Source organism: Hyperolius riggenbachi, chromosome 2 (assembly GCF_040937935.1).
Source record: "Hyperolius riggenbachi isolate aHypRig1 chromosome 2, aHypRig1.pri, whole genome shotgun sequence".
Lineage (NCBI taxonomy): Eukaryota > Metazoa > Chordata > Amphibia > Anura > Hyperoliidae > Hyperolius > Hyperolius riggenbachi.
The window spans coordinates 40,224,687-40,244,975 of record NC_090647.1 but is presented as its reverse complement, the minus strand read 5'-3'; the positions used below and the strand labels follow the sequence as shown (position 1 = coordinate 40,244,975).

The window sequence follows — 20,289 nt, the reverse complement described above, 5'->3', positions numbered from 1 at the left end:
CTACCTATCCCTAACCCTTAGAACCCCTTGGTGGTGCCTAACCCTAAGACCTCCCTGGTGGTGCCTTACCCTAAGACCTTTCAGGTGGTGCCTAACCCAAAACCCCCCTGGTGGTGCCTAACCCTAAGACCCCCCTGGTGGTGCCTAACACTAAGACCTTTCAGGTGGTGCCTGACCCAAAAAACCCCTGGTGGTGCCTAACCCTAAGACCTCCCTGGTGGTGCCTAACCCTAAGACCTTTCAGGTGGTGCCTAACCCAAACCCCCCCTGGTGGTGCCTAGCCCTAAGACCCCCTGGTGGTGCCTAACCCTAAGACCTCCCTGGTAGTGCCTAAACCTTAAAATTGACCTAGTAGTGCCTAACCCTAAAACTCAGACATTGTTTATTTTTTTTACACTATATATTTAGTTATTTGAGGAGTATTTGGATTTTCCAGAAAATAGAAACTTTACATAGATAGAAAGTACAATTATGCTAAGTATGTTTGTAAACATTATTACCGTATATACTCGCAAGCAAGCCTACCCGCATATAAGCCGACCCCCAACTTTTACCTGAAAAACCAGGAAAAAATGATTGACCCCCATATAACCCGGGGGTAGGAAATGCTGGCCGTGTGATCCCCCCAGTGTGTCCCAGTATAGCTAGTATAGTGCCCAGTATAGCTATTAAAGTGCCTAGTATGGGTAGGTAGTCCCCCAATATAGCTAGTAAAGTGCCCAGTATAGCTAGTATAGTGTCCAAGTATAGCTAGTATAGTGCCCAGTATGGGTAGGTAGCGTCCCAGAATAGCTAGTATAGTGCCCAGTATGGCTAGTATCAGGGGCGTAACTAGGCCCCACCGGGCCCCCCCTGCAGATTTTCAGAGCGGGCCCCCCCTCCCTCCCCCCCCCCTGGGGCCCGCTCGGAGTTTTGTGGGTGCTGGAGGGGTGGCAGCATGAGGGGAAAGCCTTGCCCACAGTCGGCGGGGAGAGGGGTAGTTCCCCCCTCTCCCTCACCTCGGGGCTCTCCCCTCTGCGCTCCCCTCCAGCTCGTAAGTGTGTGGGGCTGTGGTGGGCAGCGAGCGGCGGGCAGATACATACCTGCTTCCGTGCGTTCCATCGGAGACTTCTCCCTCTAGCGGCTGACGTCACTTCCGGAAGTGACGTCAGCCGCTAGAGGGAGAAGTCTCCGATGGAACGCACGGAAGCAGGTATGTATCTGCCCGCCGCTGCCCGCTGCCCACCACAGCCCCACACACTTACGAGCTGGAGGGGAGCGCAGAGGGGAGAGCCCCGAGGTGAGGGAGAGGGGGGAACTACCCCTCTCCCCGCCGACTGTGGGCAAGGCTTTCCCCTCATGCTGCCAGCACCCACAAAACGGCCCCAAGCGGGCCCCAGGGGGGGGGGCCGGGCCCCCCCGCGGGCGCAGGGGCTGCAGGGCCTATTCCTACGCCCCTGGCTAGTATAGTGCCCAGTATAGCTAGTATAGTGTCCAGTATGGGTAGTATGGTGCCCAGTATAGCTAGTATAGTGCCCAGTATGGGTAGGTAGCACCCCAGTATAGCTAGTATAGTGCCCAGTATAGCTAGTATAGTGCCCCAGTATAGCTAACATAGTGCCCAGTATGGCTAGTATAGTCCCAGTATGGGTAGGTGGGTGAGTGGGTAGGTAGCGCCCCTCCCCGCTCCCCCCGCGGTCACCACTGCTTACCTTAGCTGGCGCCGCTTCCTCTATCCCAGTCCTGCTCGTACGGTAACTAATTTACAGCAGTGCGCCCCACGGCGGCCGCTGTGATGAGGGAGGAAGCCTAGAGAGAGCGGCTTCTTGTAGCGGTGATATGTATCGCCGTTACTATGGGAACCGCTCTCTATGGTTTCCTCCCTCATCACAGCGGCCGCCGCGGGGCGCCCTGCTGTGAATTAGTTACCGTACGAGCAGGACGGGGAAAGAGGAAGTGGCACCGGCTAAGGTAATAGCAGCGGGTGCGGGGAGGGGCACTACCTAACTCATACTGGGAGCGGGGGGAGAGAAACACATGACTCGCAAGCAAGCCGACCCCCCAACTTTTGGGCCACTTTTGGGGGGTAAAAAATTCAGCTTGCTTGCGAGTATATATGGTATATAGTAAGTATGTTTGTAAATGTTATTAATCACCGGGCGCCGATTTTAAATGTTATTATTCACCGGGTGCCGAAATTTCCTGTTGGGCGCCATCAAATGATATTTAACATGAGAGTCAATGGCTCCGCCCTTTTTGTCCACCTTCCTAATGGGCCCAAATTCCTGCGGCCACTGATGAGCGCTAATGGAATCCGGATACATGCTGCCAGAATCTCTGACATGCAGCAGATTCTCGGATCGCACCAGAGCGCACAAACAGCACACAATGGAAACTGCTCCATTGCCATGCATTAGTTTCAGTTTAGGTGTGGTGCAGTAATCGCACCGCACTGCGCCAATGGAAACAGGCCCGTGACATCACTTCCTGCATTTAAAACGCACCCGCATTCGCTTTGAGCCGCCGCTCTGTCTCTTTGGTCGCGCTGATTTGAGGAGCCCTATCAGTGATGACGGAAGATGAAGCAGGGAGAAGGAGGCAGGCAGACTTTTTCGCTGTGAGCAATAGCAGCATGCGGGCGGGCGAGGGAGAGCCACAGGTCGCACCAAAGCATGCATCAAGAGGGGGCAGGTATGGCGCCCATAGGGCAGCAGCACCCATGGCACAAGCCATGCCTGCATCCCTGTAAATACGCCACTGAATATAAGTCATGTGATGTGGGAGTCTAAAGTTCAGACTCCCACATCACATGTCACGTTATGTCACGTTATGATTATCACCATACCAGTCGTTATTATTACTGCTTTCATTTACATTTATCTATAAAGCTGAGTACATCATGAAAATTTAATTTGCCTACAAATTACGTTATTTATACAGTACATTGATAGCATTTTTTTGTTCTTAGAGATATTTAATATTTCCTTTTAGTGTTTGCATTTATTTTGCCTTTAAAAAACCCAAGCAAAACACACACATTAGAGCAGCGTCTGTCAAGGAGATGTTGGCATTTGCGGATTGGTGGACGGATGAAGGCCGAATAAACAGCTTCTTTAGCCAAAGGTTACCCTGAAGTCATCACTCTTTTACGAGTGTCAAGTTCTGCAGTTTATCAGTTATCCAAAGTTCAGCTGTGCTTATTCCAGCATAACTTAATGTCAGTTATACGGGCTGCATAATTCGAAAGCTTTGCATAGCAGACAGTATGCACAGGAATAGAAGCTCAGTGGTGTACCTAGAAATCAGGGTACCCCAGAGCGCAAATATAGTAGAACCCTCAGACCTGGATGCACTCTAACCATGGCACTGACCATTTCTCATCCCCCATGCATATGAGTGGAAATGGTGCCGTTACCTTACATACTGTATATAGGTCGTACAGCACATGGACACAAATGTTATGCCAAATTAGAAGGAAAATGTAAAACGTTGTGAACGCACCAATCTATCTTGCCTCAAAGCAGCTGCTATGGCAAGAGCTACGTCCTCCTGAATATTACGACACAAAATTTGCAATTAAAATTGTAATTCATAATTATCAGATAAATAGTCATTCGAAATTTCATAATACTTAATTTTGTGTCATAATTTTGTTTTTAATTTGTAATTCCATAATTTATCGAAATTACAAAAATTACGGAAATCATAATTTCTTGTTTTTACACAAAATGACAGCGATTACGGGGAACACGAGATCATAATTTTGTGTTTTATGCGAAATTACAGAAACTACAGGTACCACAAATTTGTAATTTTGTGTTCTACACAGAAATTCATCCTGAAAATGACCATAATTACGGAAACTATCGTGATTAAGGACAATTAGTGTATGGTTGTAATTACACTTAATTTTGTGTTATTTTTTGTGATTACGATTATTCTATTACGATCATAATAACAAAAATTACGTGAAATTTTGTGAACTCCTAACTGCACATTAGGATCATCACTGCTGCAAAGAACTGTAAGCTGGATAGCTAGCTGACTCCACCTATGATACTCTTTCAATGATTAAAAAAGAACTGGGACATTTAAAAAAAAAACACATTTTTAAGACAATAAATAATAAAACAAAGATAATATGTGCCTTTGCTTGACCATTACCTCTTGAAATTCACTGCAGCAATTCCTAAAAAAAAAAAAGTATGGCTGCACTCACCATATTGGCAACATGATGAGTAGACTAGTTAAAAGATACTGCACTGACATTTTTTTTTTTTCAAAACAGGGTATTAAATTAAAGATATCCGGTGGTGCACCTGTATCTTATAAATGTAGGTTATCATATACAGTGGAGGAAATAATTATTTGACCCCTCACTGATTTTGTAAGTTTGTCCAATGACAAAGAAATGAAAAGTCTCAGAACAGTATCATTTCAATGGTAGGTTTATCTTAACAGTGGCAGATAGCACATCAAAAGGAAAATCGAAAAAATAACCTTAAATAAAAGATAGCAACTGATTTGCATTTCATTGAGTGAAATAAGTTTTTGAACCCTCTAACAATAAAAGACTTAATACTTAGTGGAAAAACCCTTGTTTGCAAGCACAGCGGTCAAACGTTTCTTGTAATTGATGACCAAGTTTGCACACATTTTAGGAGGAATGTTGGTCCACTCCTCTTTGCAGATCATCTCTAAATCCGTTTTGAGGCTGTCTCTGTGCAACTCTGAGCTTGAGCTCCCTCCATAGGTTTTCTATTGGATTAAGGTCCGGAGACTGACTAGGCCACTCCATGACCTTAATGTGCTTCTTCTTGAGCCACTCCTTTGTTGCCTTTGCTGTATGTTTTGGGTCATTGTCGTGCTGGAACACCCATCCACGACCCATTTTCAGTTTCCTGGCAGAGGGAAGGAGGTTGTCGTTCAGGATTTCACGATACATGGCTCCGTCCATTTTCCCGTTAATGCGACTAAGTTGTCCTGTGCCCTTAGCAGAAAAACACCCCCAAAGCAAAATGTTTCCACCCCCATGCTTGACGGTGGGGACGGTGTTTTGGGGGTCATAGGCAGCATTTTTCTTCCTCCAAACACAGCGAGTTGAGTTAATGCCAAAGAGCTCTATTTTGATCTCATCAGACCACAGCACCTTCTCCCAGTCACTCACAGAATCATTCAGGTGTTCATTGGCAAACTTCAGACGGGCCTGCACATGTGCCTTCTTGAGCAGGGGGACCTTGCGAGCCCTGCAGGATTTTAATCCATTGTGGTGCAATGTGTTTCCAATGGTTTTCTTGGTGACTGTGGTCCCTGCTAATTTGAGGTCATTCACTAACTCCTCCCGTGTAGTTCTAGGATGCTTTTTCACCTTTCTCAGAACCATTGACACCCCACGAGGTGAGATCTTGCGTGGAGCCCCAGAGCGAGGTCGATTGATGATCATTTTGTGCTCCTTCCATTTTCGAACAATCGCACCAACAGTTGTCACCTTCTCTCCCAGCTTCTTGCTAATGGTTTTGTAGCCCATTCCAGCCTTGTGCAGGTCTACAATTTTGTCTCTGACATCCTTGGACAGCTCTTTGGTCTTTCCCATGTTGGAGAGTTTGCTTGATTGATTGATTCTGTGGACAGGTGTCTTTTATACAGGTGACTAGTTAAGACAGGTGTCCTTAATGAGGGTGACTAATTGAGTAGAAGTGTCTAACCACTCTGTGGGAGCCAGAACTCTTAATGGTTGGTAGGGGTTCAAAAACTTGTTGCAATCTTTTATTTAAGGTTATTTTTTCGATTTTCCTTTTGATGTGCTATCTGCCACTGTTAAAATAAACCTACCATTGAAATGATACTGTTCTGAGACTTTTCATTTTTTTGTCATTGGACAAACTTACAAAATCAGTGAGATGTCAAATAATTATTTCCTCCACTGTATATGATACCATAGTGCACAAATGTTCAACCAGTGAAATAGACAGTATTGTGCCTGGATGCTCCTCCAACACCACAAACACCACAGCAGGGTCCAAAGTGCTCAGTGAGAAGACCACCAACCTACCCTTAAAGAGGAACTCCAGTGAAAATAATGTAATTTTTTACCATAATTATGTATAAATGATTTAGTCAGTGTTTGCTCATTGTAATATCTTTCCTCTCCCCGATTTACATTCTGACATTTATCACATGGTGAGATTTTTACTGTGGGCAGGTTATGTAGCTGCTCCTAGCAGTTTTGGCTGTTAGAGACAGCTGTAAACAGCTAATTCCTGTCTGTGAACATTGTTACATTGTGACAGTTTGCCCAGAGTACCGCGGTATTGAGAGCTTCTTGTGGGAGGGGTTTCAGCACAAAATCAGTCATACAGCGCCCCCTGATGGTCTGTTTGTGAAAAGCATTATATTTCTCATGTAAAAGGGGGTATCAGCTACTGATTGGGATAAAGTTCAATTCTAGGTTGGAGTTTCTCTTTAAGATGGGGTACGTTACTCACCCTTTATGTTTGACCATCTGCTAGATGGATCTAAATGCCTCTATGGTCATCAAGCCGCCCTCTGATTTAATCGGACTCTCTGTCTGTCACATCAAGTTCCACCAACCCTCCATCAAACAATTCACCTCAGTATAAAATTCACATTCCAACCATAGTGTGATACCATTTAATAAATGTTAAAATAAAAGTTGCACACTCAAATAAAAACTTTGCAAAAACATTCTGACTTTTTACGGGCTCAGCCCCATGCGTTGGCTGCCTGGCTAACCCTCACTGATAAGGAATTACAGCCATAAAACTCTTTCCTAGCAGAGATGAGCTTCTGGCTGCAGGGAATAGATTAAAAGATCAATAGTTTATGTAATTTAGCTCTGGGATACTTAATAGACTGCTACTGAGCAGAGACAATAAATCATCTTTGTAAATGTTTAAACATAAAATAAAACCACGGGATATCTAAAAAAAGAGTAATTTTTTAGGAGTAGCAGGATTGATACAATTGTTTATCTCATCAGTTATCTCATCGGTTTGCTTTAATTGTAAAAATAATATAAACAAGCAATGAAGACAGTAAAGGGTTCACATATAAAATGCATTATTCTTGTTCACTACTTACCTCTGAGGTCATGTGTCTCCTTAATAGCTGCCAAGGTGTCAAGGATTCCTTGTTCTCCATGGCCCATGCTGGTGACAATACCAATTGGAAGGCCTTGATTTCGTAACGCACTAGCTACTTTTCTCCCTGTGTCCACCCAGATGTCCTCGTTGGAAGATACCACCCCGACGTGAGCCCACCTAAAATACTTCATGAAATGGTACAAAACTTTGGTTGGAGTCGGCGTTGTCCTTGCAAAAGTTGGATAACTATTCCTGTTCTCCAAGTCATGGTTGACACAAGCCCAAGAGAAAATGGCTTTGTTCCAGTTCTTGCCCAGAAGCGATGCGGCATCGCAGTATCCGGGGTTCTGTGGTCCTATAAACGCAGCAGAAAGTTTATCGAAACTTGCAAAATCCACTAATGCCTTGGAGGTTTCACAGTTTTCCTCCAGAATTCTGTAGTCCAGTTTGTGACTCAGCTGTAATGAAGAGTCGTTGTTGATTTTGGTCACTGCCAAATGTGCAGCCAGCTCAGGCAAGGCCTTAGAGAAAAGAGGGTCGCACCTCCATGGACCGACAATGCCCACTGTGAAGTTCACACCATGTACGCTTAAAGCTTGCATGAGTAATCCTATTACAAAGCACCACGGTACTACGTAAAATGGGAACGTTCTTGAATGTCTTTGGGTCCGGATATGATGCTGGCCTTGGAGTCTTGGTTTCCTACACAAGAAGTCTCCAAGACTTGTACAATGATAAAACATTGTAGCTTGATCTGGCCACGCTAAAGTCTGCCACAGGCCATGAATCTACACTTTCTGTATTGCCTGAAAAAAAAATTGTATTAGAGAAACATAAAAACAATAATAATAACAACAATATTTAGAGTTAATAAAAAGTGAGCTGGAAGGAGATAGATGATAGTAGAAGAAACAGTAAAAGAGACAGTATCCTAACAGATGAAATGCTGCTATCGAGTTTGAGCTACCCTCCAACACAACGTAAACAAAAAAATAAGTGTTCTATTAAAACAGTTATAAGAAAAAACCCTTGTCTTGAATGATTGGAAATGTATATCCATAAGTATAAAAAAAATTGGTTACATTTATAGAAGAGATAAGGAAAAAAACTGAAAGAAAAACACAAAAAAGTAAAGTAAAATAAAAACTGCAATGGGAAAAAAATAAAACAATTACGACAACACTTTCCGCAGCATTTTCTTCAAGGTAATAATGTACACACTTTAAAGTAATCTGGAGAAAAGTGCCATCACAGGAATCTCACTTTGACAACGGAATGTATATAAAGTTTACCTCCGCTAGCTTTACTTATCATGTGGGTGTTATACTCACCTCCCCCCCCCCCCTTTTTTTGTATAGACATAAATCAGTATAGGGTCCTGTTACAGCCAAGATACCCTCTGTCTTAGGTCATGACCTAGATTAAATTATTACTCGGTGCAGTTTGTGAAAAATTACAGAATTGGAATTTTAACATGTTCAGCATTCCACCGGTGTTAATCCAAAATGAAGAAGAAAAAAAATCACAGTTACAAAAAGTAAAAAATAAACCAAGGCAAGGAAAATATTCAAATATCACAAACAATTAATCTTGATCTGAGTTGAGATCTCAGATGGGTCTACATTTGGATCACTATGCAAATTCTAGTAAACAAGACCTAGAAATAGAATTAGTTGCTACCTGCTTCAATGGATAATTAATTAACCGCCTACTAAAGAGGCCCTGTAGTGACATATAGTAGAATGCAGTAAATTATTCAGGATATCCAGTTTTATGGTACATTTCCTGGATTCAGCAATAGAAACACATCCTGTATGTATATATTGATGTTTATTAAATGTAGCCCCGCCCTCCCAGCGATGTTTAGCCTAGGCTGTTAGTTATGCAGAATTCTCCTCCCAGAGCATTCTGGGAGACCAGGCATATTTTTTTTTACTGGCTTTAGAACTCTCAGAGATCACCTGACAGGACTAAAGCTGTGGCCACCTGTGATAAATGTCAGAATGTAAATTAGGGTGAGGGAAGATTTACAATGGGCAAAAATAGAATAAATCACCCGCAGCGGGCGGGTACGCGCGCATGTGCACTAACATGCGGTGGTGACGGCGTTGTCACAGAGACCTAGAGCCTGTTTTTAAACGGGCCTAGGTCTACTAGTTATGATATAATACGTGAATAAATTGCTCTAGTTGCAGTAACTAATAATTGCTCAATTATGCAACTGAAAACTGTGCATGTAGCAGCTCTCATTTTAACCATGTGATCCAAACAAAGTAATCCAAATCACGAGATTCAAATTGTGCAATTATAAATGGTCTATTTTGCCTTAAAGGAAACCAGAGACAAGATTTATTAAAATTTTTATACATAACGGGGCTTCCTCCAGCCCCATGCGCACGGATCCCTCCCACAACGCCGTCCTCAGCCTTCTCCAGCTCCGGTACCGGGTCCCATAAGTTCTGCCAGTTGCAGCCAATCTGCGCAAGAGAAGTGCACTCTCTACGTATCTCTCGGCAGCCATGGGAGCGACCCGGGCACATTGGGCTGGAGGAAGCCCCAGGTACGTATAAAACTTTTATTAAATTTAGTCTCTGGAACACTTTAAGGTAAATCAATTGAAAAAAAGCCTACACATTCTATAGAATATTTTTTTTAAATGCATTAGGCTGGGCAGGGGTGCTTATGTAATTGCTCTGATTTGGGGACAACTGGATAACACCATAAGGCCTTGCACCTAAGTAAGGGACACCCCACCAGTCCAGCAGTGTGCTTTCTAAGTAGCAGTGATGCTCGGATGGAGGTCGTGATCACGACTTGCCGTGATTTCACGACCATTTTTCAGGTATCCGCCACGTTAAATTCGTTGCAGTGGATCAATTTTCAGTCACTAAAATCTGCTTCGGCAGACCGTGAATTAACGCATTCACGCTCGCGAAAACGGCGCAGAAGCCGTGGTTAGGTTCTGATTAGCAGAAGTAGGCGGAAGGCCAATCAGAGGCCCCCAGCGAGGCCCTAGCAACCAATCATAGAAGGGAACCCTGGCCAGCCCCACCTGACCTCATTGAGCCAATCAGAGGGCTCCCAGCCTAAACCCTGTCACCCAATCACAGATAGGAACCCTGGCCAGCCCCCCCCCCCCCCCCCTGTATAATAAGGAGAGCTGCTATGATGAGAAATCTCATCCTTGCTTGTGAATGCTCACTGAGAGACATGCTCTAGTGCTGCTGGCCTAGCAAGTGCTGTACACAGTAATAAACCTAAAGCTGTTCAGTGATTAACCCCTTCACTTTCACTACACTATTGTTATATTGTTCATTAGGTAGCAGCCAGCTAGCTTGATTTCATTAAGTGAGTGACAGTCAGAGTGTGTGCTGCAGGGCTGCTGCAGCTGCTATGTGTGTGTGTGTGTGTGTGTGCTGTGCACAGACCAGGCCAGCTGCTGCCTGCTGGCCAGCTAGCCTTTGCTACAGTATAGGTTAGGGAATAGGATTACTGTGTTATTGTGTAGTTAGTACAGTCAGTGCTAGTAGTTGTTAGAGTAGCAATACGACTGTGTTAGCTTACAACAGAACTGCTGTGCTGCTGAGCAGTGCCAGTGTGACAGTTAGTGTGCACTAGTGACTTCTCCTCTGCTGTCTGACTGTCACTTGGCACTTTGCACATGGCACTTTGCACATGGCATTTTGCACGTGGCACTTTGCACTTTTCACGTGACACTTTGCACGTGGCACTTTGCACTTTGCATGTGGCACTTTGCACGTGGCACTTTGCACGTGGCACTTTGCACTTTGCACGTGGCACTTTGCACTTGGCACTTTGCATGTGGCACTTTGCACTTGGCACGTGGCACTTTGCACTTTGCACTTGGCACTTTGCACGTGGCTCTTTGCACTTGGCACGTGGCACTTTGCACTTTGCATGTGGCACTTTACACTTGGCACTTTGCACGTGGCACTTTGCACTTGGCACGTGCCAAGTGCCACGTGCCAAGTGCAAAGTGCCAAGTGCAAAGTGCCACTGGCAGGTGCCACGTCAGGCATGCTCCTGACAGACGTTACACCTGCTGCTGCTGCATTGCCCTGCTCCTGCTGCCTGTGCTGCCACTGCCAGGGTGCCACAGGCCACTGCTGCTGTGCTGATACCACCTATATTTAACTCAAAACACAATTGCCCATCTGTCTCCTCTAGAGTGCTGCCGCTCTGTTACTACTACTATTACTACTTCCTACTTCATGTCTGATCTGAGAATCAGGAAGTTCAGAGCGAGCGGCTGCACTGTAGAAGAGACAGATGGGTTTCAGATGACGGGATCTCTATTGCTTGGATCATGGATAGGTGAGTGAGCGTTTGCCATCTGCTGCTATCATTCTTGCTGCAGCTGTGGTTCTCTGTGGGAAGGGAGGGTGGAGTGGGCAGCGGCAGAGCGCACAGTAGCAGGAGGGGGACCTAGGAGGAGAGCCTGGCTCTGAAGACAATCAGCAGCGCACGGCATCATTTGACAAGACAAGACAAATAACATTTATATCGCGCTTTTCTCCTGGTGGACTCAAAGCGCCAGAGCTGCAGCCACTAGGACGCGCCCTATAGGCAGTAGCAGTGTTAGAGAGACTTGCCTACGGTCTCCTACTGAATAGGTGCTGGCTTACTGAACAGGCAGAGCTGAGATTCGAACCCTGGTCTCCTGTGTCAGCGGCAGAGCCCTTAAAGGGACTCCAAGCAGTGCCTGTGGATATGCCTTTAAGCATACCCACAACTAATTCATTACATCCTTACACCTACCAGCATGATGTTTGTAATTATATCCCCCTGGGTTCCTTATATTTCATTGCATTGTGCTGAATCGAGCTGCCAACTTTGGAGAAAAGTCGTCCTGTGGCCGTGATTTCGATCGTGAAAATATCCAAAACTAAAAGGCATAGAGAAGCCGTTTATATATCATTGGAAAGAGGAGAAAAAGAGCTTTAAAATGATATGCATCTTTCCATAGTTACTGCACTGCTCAGAGTCCCTTTAACCATTATACCATCCAGCCACCGCTGACTTTGGAGAAAAGTCATCCTGTGGCCGCGATTTCGATCGCGAAAATATCGAAAACTAAAAGGCATAGAGCAGCTGTTTATATATCATTGGAAAGAGGAGAAAGAGAGCTTTAAAATGATATGAATCTTTATATAGTTACTGCACTGCTCAGAGTCCCTTTAACCATTATACCATCCAGCCACCGCTGACTTTGGAGAAAAGTCGTCCTGTGGCCGCGATTTCGATCGCGAAAATATCGAAAACTAAAAGGCATAGAGCAGCTGTTTATATATCATTGGAAAGAGGAGAAAGAGAGCTTTAAAATGATATGAATCTTTCCATAGTTACTGCACTGCTCAGAGTCCCTTTAACCATTATACCATCCAGCCACCGCTGACTTTGGAGAAAAGTCGTCCTGTGGCTGCGATTTCAATCGCGAAAATATCGAAAACTAAAAGGCATAGAGCAGCTGTTTATATATCATTGGAAAGAAGAGAAAGAGAGCTTTAAAATGATATGAATCTTTTCATAGCTACTGCACTGTTCAGAGTCCCTTTAACCATTATACCATCCAGCCACCGCTGACTTTGGAGAAAAGTCGTCCTGTGGCCGCAATTTCAATCGCGAAAATATCGAAAACTAAAAGGCATAGAGCAGTCCTTTAGATATCATTGGAAAGAGGAGAAAGAGAGCTTTAAAATGATATGCATCTTTCCATAGTTACTGCACTGCTCAGAGTCCCTTTAACCATTATACCATCCAGCCACCGCTGACAGGATGGCAAGGGCTGGTTTATGTGCTAATGGGGCCCCTTTGACTCTGAATGGGGCCCCAAGCGACTGCTTTTGTTGCCTGGTCGGTAATCCGGCCCTGCTGACATCACATTGTGGGAGGGGTTTCACCACAATATCAGCCATACAGACCCCCCCCGATGATCTATTCGAGAAAAGGTGAAGATTTCTCATGGGAAAGGAGGTATCAGCTACTGATTGGGATGCAGTTCAATCCTTGTTTACAGTTCCTCGTGCTGAAATTACTAGCATCAAAGTTGACCATTTCCCAGATAACCCTGAACAAAGTCGAATTCAGGCTGCACTCAATTGTGGCTACGATGTCAGTGGAGATCTAAGGGCCCGTTTACACTGCTCGCGTTTCCAGCCGCGTTTTGGAAACGCGTGCAGGAGGCCGACACGCACGACATCAGACAGTGCATAGAGTGCACTGTCTGATGTTCACACTGCATGCGTTCCGGACCTGTGCGGTCCGGGAACACATGCTGAACGCAGATTTTGCAAAAACGCGTGGCTGTCCCATTCACTTTTCAGTGATGGGATCAGCCACGCAACGCACACAAACGCGGATGGCCATGCATTCGTACGCGTTGCGTTTCCGCATGCGTTCCGCACGCATGGCCATCCGCATTTGTGATCTGAACGGGCCCTTACTATACTATACTGTATTGTACAGGTGTCCAAATAAATTAATAAAAATGTACCATCTGTGATGATAAAGATTTGTTTGTTTGTATTTTATTTTGTAAAATTCTTAAACATACAGTGACTAAATAATTGTGGGAAAAATAGAAAACCGTCCATGTCTCGCTACGGCCATGCCGCAGAGATGAAACGGTTAACCTAACTGCCGTGGATACAGTTCATCGCCCTCACCGCGGGAAAAAAAAAAAATCTCTGTTAAACCAGAAGGAGCAGAGGAACGGAATATCCGAGATGTCAAGATTATAATTTAATTTGGTTTGGGCTCTGAAAATAAGAATTCAGCACATTTTAGATTAAATGTATGTTAAGAATGAAGACAAGCAATTTGTCATGGGGATTAATGAGTGGAATAGAATATAAGTTGTACAGTACAGAATCCCCCATCTTTATCCCAATTCAAGCTTTATCCCAATTCATATTTAAAGTGAACCCGAGGTAAAAAGAAGCTGATGAGATAGACAAAATATTTTCTAATAACTTTTTCTTATTAATCTCCCTCTATTTTGCATATTTGTCTCATTCTTGAAGGGGCACCCCTAAAAAATCTATAAATAAAAAATACAGAAGAACCCCTGGAGGACATTTATCAACAGTGTCTGAGACAAAATATTGGTAGGTTTTTAGAAATCTGTGCAGATTGTAGAGCTGTCTCAGACATTATAAGAAATCACTAAATAGTGCAGTTTCCTTCTTAGGCCTCTTGCACACTACAAGCAATTCAGATTCAGATTCCGCTTTTTAATCTGTTTTTACTTCCGATTCAGATTTGCAGTTTGCTCCTTGCACCCTGTAAATCTGAATCTGAATCGGAGGTAAAAACTGATTAAAAAGCGGAATCTGAATCGGAATCGCGTGCAGTGTGCAAGAGGCCTTAAACTGTTCTTAAATAAGAGGAATTACGAAGGTTTCTCAGACAGTGCAGTGTGTGAGGGAAATTGCTGTTGCTGAGGTAATCAATACATCTGCTGTATTGAGAGAGGATCAATGTCCAGCACTGGAAGGGTTAAGAACAGAACAGCTTCACAGCATTCAGCAGGGAGGAAGAGCACTTCACAAATCACATCTAGCCTGCACTGCTGCACAATCTGTAGACGTGCTATTGGGCCCTTTAATCTTCTGCAGTTTAGGGATGGATTTGCACTTTTTTAAACTGCAGTGCAGCTCTAGAAATCCACACTAAACTAACGCTATTAAGTAGGCTTGAACAATTTTAGGAAAAAATTGAATTGAGCGATTTCTGTCCAAAATCATGATTTCAATTCGATTCACGATTTCCTTCAAATCAAGCTTTGCTCCCCCTCTGTGTCCACCTCTGGGTCTCTCTCTGTACCCGCTCTGGGGTCTCTTTCTGTGGCTTCTCAGTCCCCCAAGCTGAGGCAGTGCTGGATATACCTTCCAGCACAAGTCCAGCCATGCCCGTATATCCAGTTCTTCTCCTGCAGGGTCTAATGCATGGAATACTTCCTGAAGGATCCATCTGAAAATGCGAATAATGGCGCACGGTGTTGCCGCTAATCCGTTTGTTGCTTATCGTTATTTAACGTTAAAGCCTTATCGTTATTTAGCTCTGTTTATTTTATTGAAAATTAGCGTTAATACACAGAACCCTCTCTGTACCTATCTCTAACCCCTAGACCCCCTGGTGGTGCCTATCCCTAACCACCCCCCTGGTGGTGCCTAACCCCAACGACTCCCTTGGTGGTGCCTAACCCTAAGCACCCCCTGGTGGTGCCTAACCCTAAGACCTCTCTGGTGGTGCCTAACCCTAACGACCCCTCTGGTGGTGCCTAACCCTAACCACCCCCCTGGTGGTGCCTAACCTCAACCACTCCCCTAGTGGTGCCTAACCCTAAGCACCTCCCTGGTGGTGCCTAACCCTAACCACCACCCTGGTGGTGCCTAACCCTAAGACCTCTCTGGTGGTGCCTAACCCTAACCACTTCCCTGGTGGTGCCTAACCCTAAGACCCCCCTGGTGGTGCCTAACCCTAACCACTTCCCTGGTGGTGCCTAACCCTAACCACTTCCCTGGTGGTGCCTAACCCTAACCACCCCACTGGTGGTGCCTAACCATAAGACCCCCCTGGTGGTGCCTAACCCTAACCACTTCCCTGGTGGTGCCTAACCATAAGACCTCCCTGGTGGTGCCTAACCCTAACCACCCTCCTGGAGGTGCCTAAACCTAAGACCCCCCTGGTGGTGCCTAACCCTAACCTTGACAGTGTTACATTAAATCCACTCACTGTTTTGCAGTTAAATAACTTCTGCAGTTTGGCTTATGTAGGGCGCTATTGATAAATAACGTTACTGTGTGCCGCTTTTCTTCTTTTTACCCTGCGGGCCCTATTATGCAGTACTAACGATAAATAGCGATAAGTGCATCTTTTTAATGCGGCACCATTTTTATGCATAGGCGCTGTGCGCCATTATTCACTGATCCTCTTCCTGAATGTCTTGTGACATACAGGAACCAAGAAATATGCTGTGCACAAGAGCCGGCAGACGGCGATAGAGGCCGGACTGTGTTGGCTTTGTGCAGAAGGTATGTCCAACAATGCATATGCTGCGGGCCGTACACGTCGGGACTTGGAGGGGGGGGGGAAGTATGAAACCGCTTCTTCAAACTTCCCCTATGCAGAAATGATGAAATCGCGATACTCACTGCTTTGACGATTCCGAAATTGTGATTTTGGTGATCGCGATTTCGGTTTAAATACGATTTATTGTTCGGGCCTACTATTAAGTAGGAATAGGATTTAAGAATGTTACTATTATTATGCAGAACAGTTACCCTGCTGGTTGGAACTGTTTAAGAAGTAAAAACTGTCAGTAATGCTTTGATAATTCTGTCCCCCTGATAAACACATACCACATGCTGAGAGCCCAGGCTGTGGAGACTGACCTCTGTACAGGGGCTCAGCAGCAGTCACATGGTGTGTAGGAGGCGGTCCTGCAGTCAGGCCTGAACCTGGATTTGAGTTAGTGGCAAGTGGCAGAGCTGCTATGGTAGTAGGCCTGCATACATCATAACCTGTCCTTACCTTCAAGTAGTATTTATTTTTCGAACAGCATCCTCCCTCTAGCCCCACTACATTATATTAGCAGCTATATCAATGGGATGGATGATGCTGCAAAAGTACCAACTGTCTGTTGAACACAAGACTACACTTCCCATGATCCCTTGCAGTGTCCTATCTAAGCACATGTAAATAAGCACATGTAACAATATGATGGGCGATGATAAGAATTTGTCTGCTCTCTGTTGTTTTATCGGTCTGTATATTTACTCATTTGTGTCTTCAGCCTCTTATCGTGGAACATGAAGTGGCACTCTGTCCTTTTTTCAATGTATTTAAAAAAGATTTTTGGTTCCCTAGAAGCATTTTTCCTCCTCTCAACTGTCATTTTACAGAGTACAAATGTTATTGGTTGCTATGGACAGCAGTCACAGATGCCCCCCACATAGCAACCCCTGGGCTTCAGTTTTATGTTTCTTACACGAAAATCAGCTGCCAGCAATCCTGTCTCTGTTATCACATGACTAGAGATAGTGACAGTTGGCCAATGGGAACTGCTTAGTGAGGCAGGAAGGGGCGGGCACAATGTACACTTCAGGCCTGAGTCTAATACTCCATATACAAGAGACATTTTACAGCAACTGGTATAATGATTTCCAGTCAGGACACAAGTTCATTTTAAAGGACAACTGAAGTGAGAGTGATATGGAGGCTGCCATTTGTATTTCCTTTTACGTAATACCAGTTGCCTGGCAGTCCTACCAGGGGCGTAGCAATAGGGGTTGCAGAGGTAGCCACCGCATCAGGACCCTTGGGCCAGAGGGGCCCCGAAAAGCCCTCCCTCAACTGCAGTATTAGCTCTCTATTGGTCCTGTGCTCATAATAATCACTTCTATAGATACTTTGAATAGTGGTAATCATTAACAAGCTATTTCCCATCCCCTTCTTGCTCCTCTGACACTGTAGTTGCCATTGGCAGATTTTGGTGCGCCGTATCAATTGTTATGTATAGAGTGCTTGGGGGGCCCCATGTAAAACTTGCATCGGGGCCCACAGCTTCTTAGCTATGCCACTGAGTCCTACTGATGTTCTGCCTCTAATACTTTTAGCCATAAACCTTGAACAAGTATGCAGCAGATCAGGTGTTTCTGACATTATTGTCAGTTTAGCTGCATGCTTGTTTCTGGTGTTATTCAGACACTACTGCAGCCAAATAGACCAGCAGGGCTGCCAGGCAACTGGTATTGCTGGTTGTTTTAAAGGAAATAAATATGGCAGCCTCCATAATATTCTCACTTCAGTTGTCCTTTAAAGCAAATTTGTGAGGGAAAAAACCCTTTAAAAGCTGTGGTATAACTATAATTCATACCCCCTCTTGCAAAACTGTGATGGGCGCCCCAATGGTCACACCCCTTCCCTTCTCTCCCCTTGGGGCCCTTCTTGGCCTTGGGGTCCATCTCACAAGGCTCATAAAACAACCTCCTCATGGGGGATTCTCAGTATCTCCTTTATTCTTTAAAAAAACACTTACTGTAGAGGATCTATACAAAGATGTCAGCCGGCCACCCTACTCACTTCATTTGCACACTATTTTGGCAGTTGAGCAATTGCAATCTAGTAAGTGCTTTTGTGAATAAAGGAATAACCAAGAAACCCCCATGAGGAGTTATACTAGTCCAAAACCTGTCAGATTGTTACAATCTATTTTAAGTGACAACATCATAAGAAAATACATTTATAGTGCACTTGAACACATTTACGTATGTATACACATACCTCTTTTACTCCCATAGTTATGTAATATACTGACATAATACAGAGGGTTTCAGTCAATGACATCACATCCTGTTTGAACAAGCCAAACTTGAGGCAGTATAAAACACACCCCTAATAATCTCCATATACCGGAGGCACGAGATAATGTAGAACAGGTTACATCTCAATTAAATCAATGAAACATAAGCACCTTAAGGGCTTCGCTTTGTCAGCAGTAAGCACACCGGATTTACTGACTGGAGATTCTCACCAGCTACATAGGAAAAGCAAATCCCTCCCACACTTATATCACGCTCAATGACAGACAAAGGCCTTACAGAGAAATTATCTACCTCCGGTGTCGCCGCTAGACCCTGGCACCAGGGACATGGGGACCTCTTCTAGGTCCATGTGTATAACTGCACTGTCATAGATCCTATCTGTCCCTTTTTTGGAGAGACAGCCCCTCTTTGGGAATACATCCTTTAAATTTATGTCTTTATCAGAGAGCAGCCATCATGTCTGAAGATAAAGTAAACCCTCTTAAAGTGAACCTGAACTGAGTAAAATTAAAGTAAACACATGATGTACCTCCAAATAAATATTACATACTTACCTCGCCATCAGTTCCTCTCAGAAGCTCACCATTTTCTTCTAACAACAATTCCTTCCAATTCTAACAAGATTTTGTCAGAACTGAAATATATCAGATGCTGTCAGTTATATATCAGTTGCTGCCATTTATAACTGAAAGGACAACTGATGAGCAAGGTAATGTCCATTTTTCCCTATGGCTCAAGTGGGGCATATTACAGTTTAGCAGTGTGCTGACCAAGAAGCTGTTATGGGGTATTGGTCGTTTTCAAAATGGAGGATGGAGAATTTAATTAATCACAGGGGGCAAACAGAACATAGGAGAGGAGAAAGAGATTGAGGAGTGGACTACACAGGAGGTAAGTATGAAGTGTGTATATATATATTTTGACTTTTAATTTTTAGTTCCGGCTTGCGTCAAAATGTACAATTTTATATTATGGCTTTAAAGTGTTTAGTCAATTGGGTCTTTTGTCATATTTAAAGTGTACCAGTGCCAGAAACAAAAAGGGGGAACAGATAGATACCTCAATAGAGGGCAGCTCCAGGAGAGTCCAGAAGCTTCCCCATCAACCTTGTCGTTCCAGCAGGGGAACCCTCTGAACATATTCATCAAGCCTTGTTAAAAATGTTGTAGTGGCTGCACTCCAGTCTGCTACATTGCCCAGTAGGACAGAGCCGCTCATGCAGGTGCAGGCCGTGCTTGTACCTTGGCAGTGCTCGTACACAGATGAGAGCACAGCCATGAAGAAGGAGAATGTCCCGGCCAGCAGTGGTGGGGTGGATGACGGTCGGAGAAGTCTTTGAATCATCCTGAGGCTTTCCTCTACTGAGCTAAGTATGTAAACTTTCCCTTTTTTGTCACAGGTTTGCTTTAATGAGAAACTGTAACCAAGGACTGAACTCCTTCCCAATCAGTAGCTGATACCCCCTTTCCCATGAGAAATCGTTTCCTTTTCTGGAATAGATCATCAGGGGGTCTGTAAGGCTGATATTGTGGTGAAACCCCTCCCACAGTGTGATGTCAGGACCCAGGTCCTGGCAGTTTCCTGTCTGTGAGCGTTGTTGCATTGTGGCCAATGTGAGTACATTTAGATAAAAATGCTCATCATCATAAGAGACATGATTTCTGTAAAGGCAAGAAAGACCTGGGCCTTGGGCGGCTGCTGCTGAGCATGGAAGACTTCATATGGAGGAGAAGGAGGCTATAAAAAGAAAATTAAGGGTTCAACTGGGCACAAAACATGAAACTCATGGAGGGTTTTCTTTCTGCTTGCATTCTTGTATGCTGGTATGAGTGGACCAATCCTAAGGAGGGAACCATGAC

General features: G+C 44.5%; 1 protein-coding gene across 5 annotated transcripts in view; it reads right to left on the bottom strand.

Annotated features, from left to right (window-relative positions):
- The window catches only part of LOC137545451 (retinal guanylyl cyclase 2-like), a 176,149-nt gene that overhangs the window by 116,273 nt on the left and 39,587 nt on the right, over positions 1 to 20,289 (bottom strand). For 2 of the 5 annotated variants that reach the window (XM_068266680.1, XM_068266675.1), the window contains exon 2: positions 7,081 to 7,888. In XM_068266680.1, coding sequence (XP_068122781.1) covers positions 7,081 to 7,825 — 745 coding nt within the window. In that variant the 5' untranslated portion in view covers positions 7,826 to 7,888. Of the gene's footprint in view, positions 1 to 7,080; positions 7,889 to 16,637; positions 16,744 to 16,883; positions 16,984 to 17,094; positions 17,134 to 20,289 lie in introns of those variants that run through there. The other 3 variants (XM_068266679.1, XM_068266678.1, XM_068266676.1) reach the window with 3 other exon arrangements.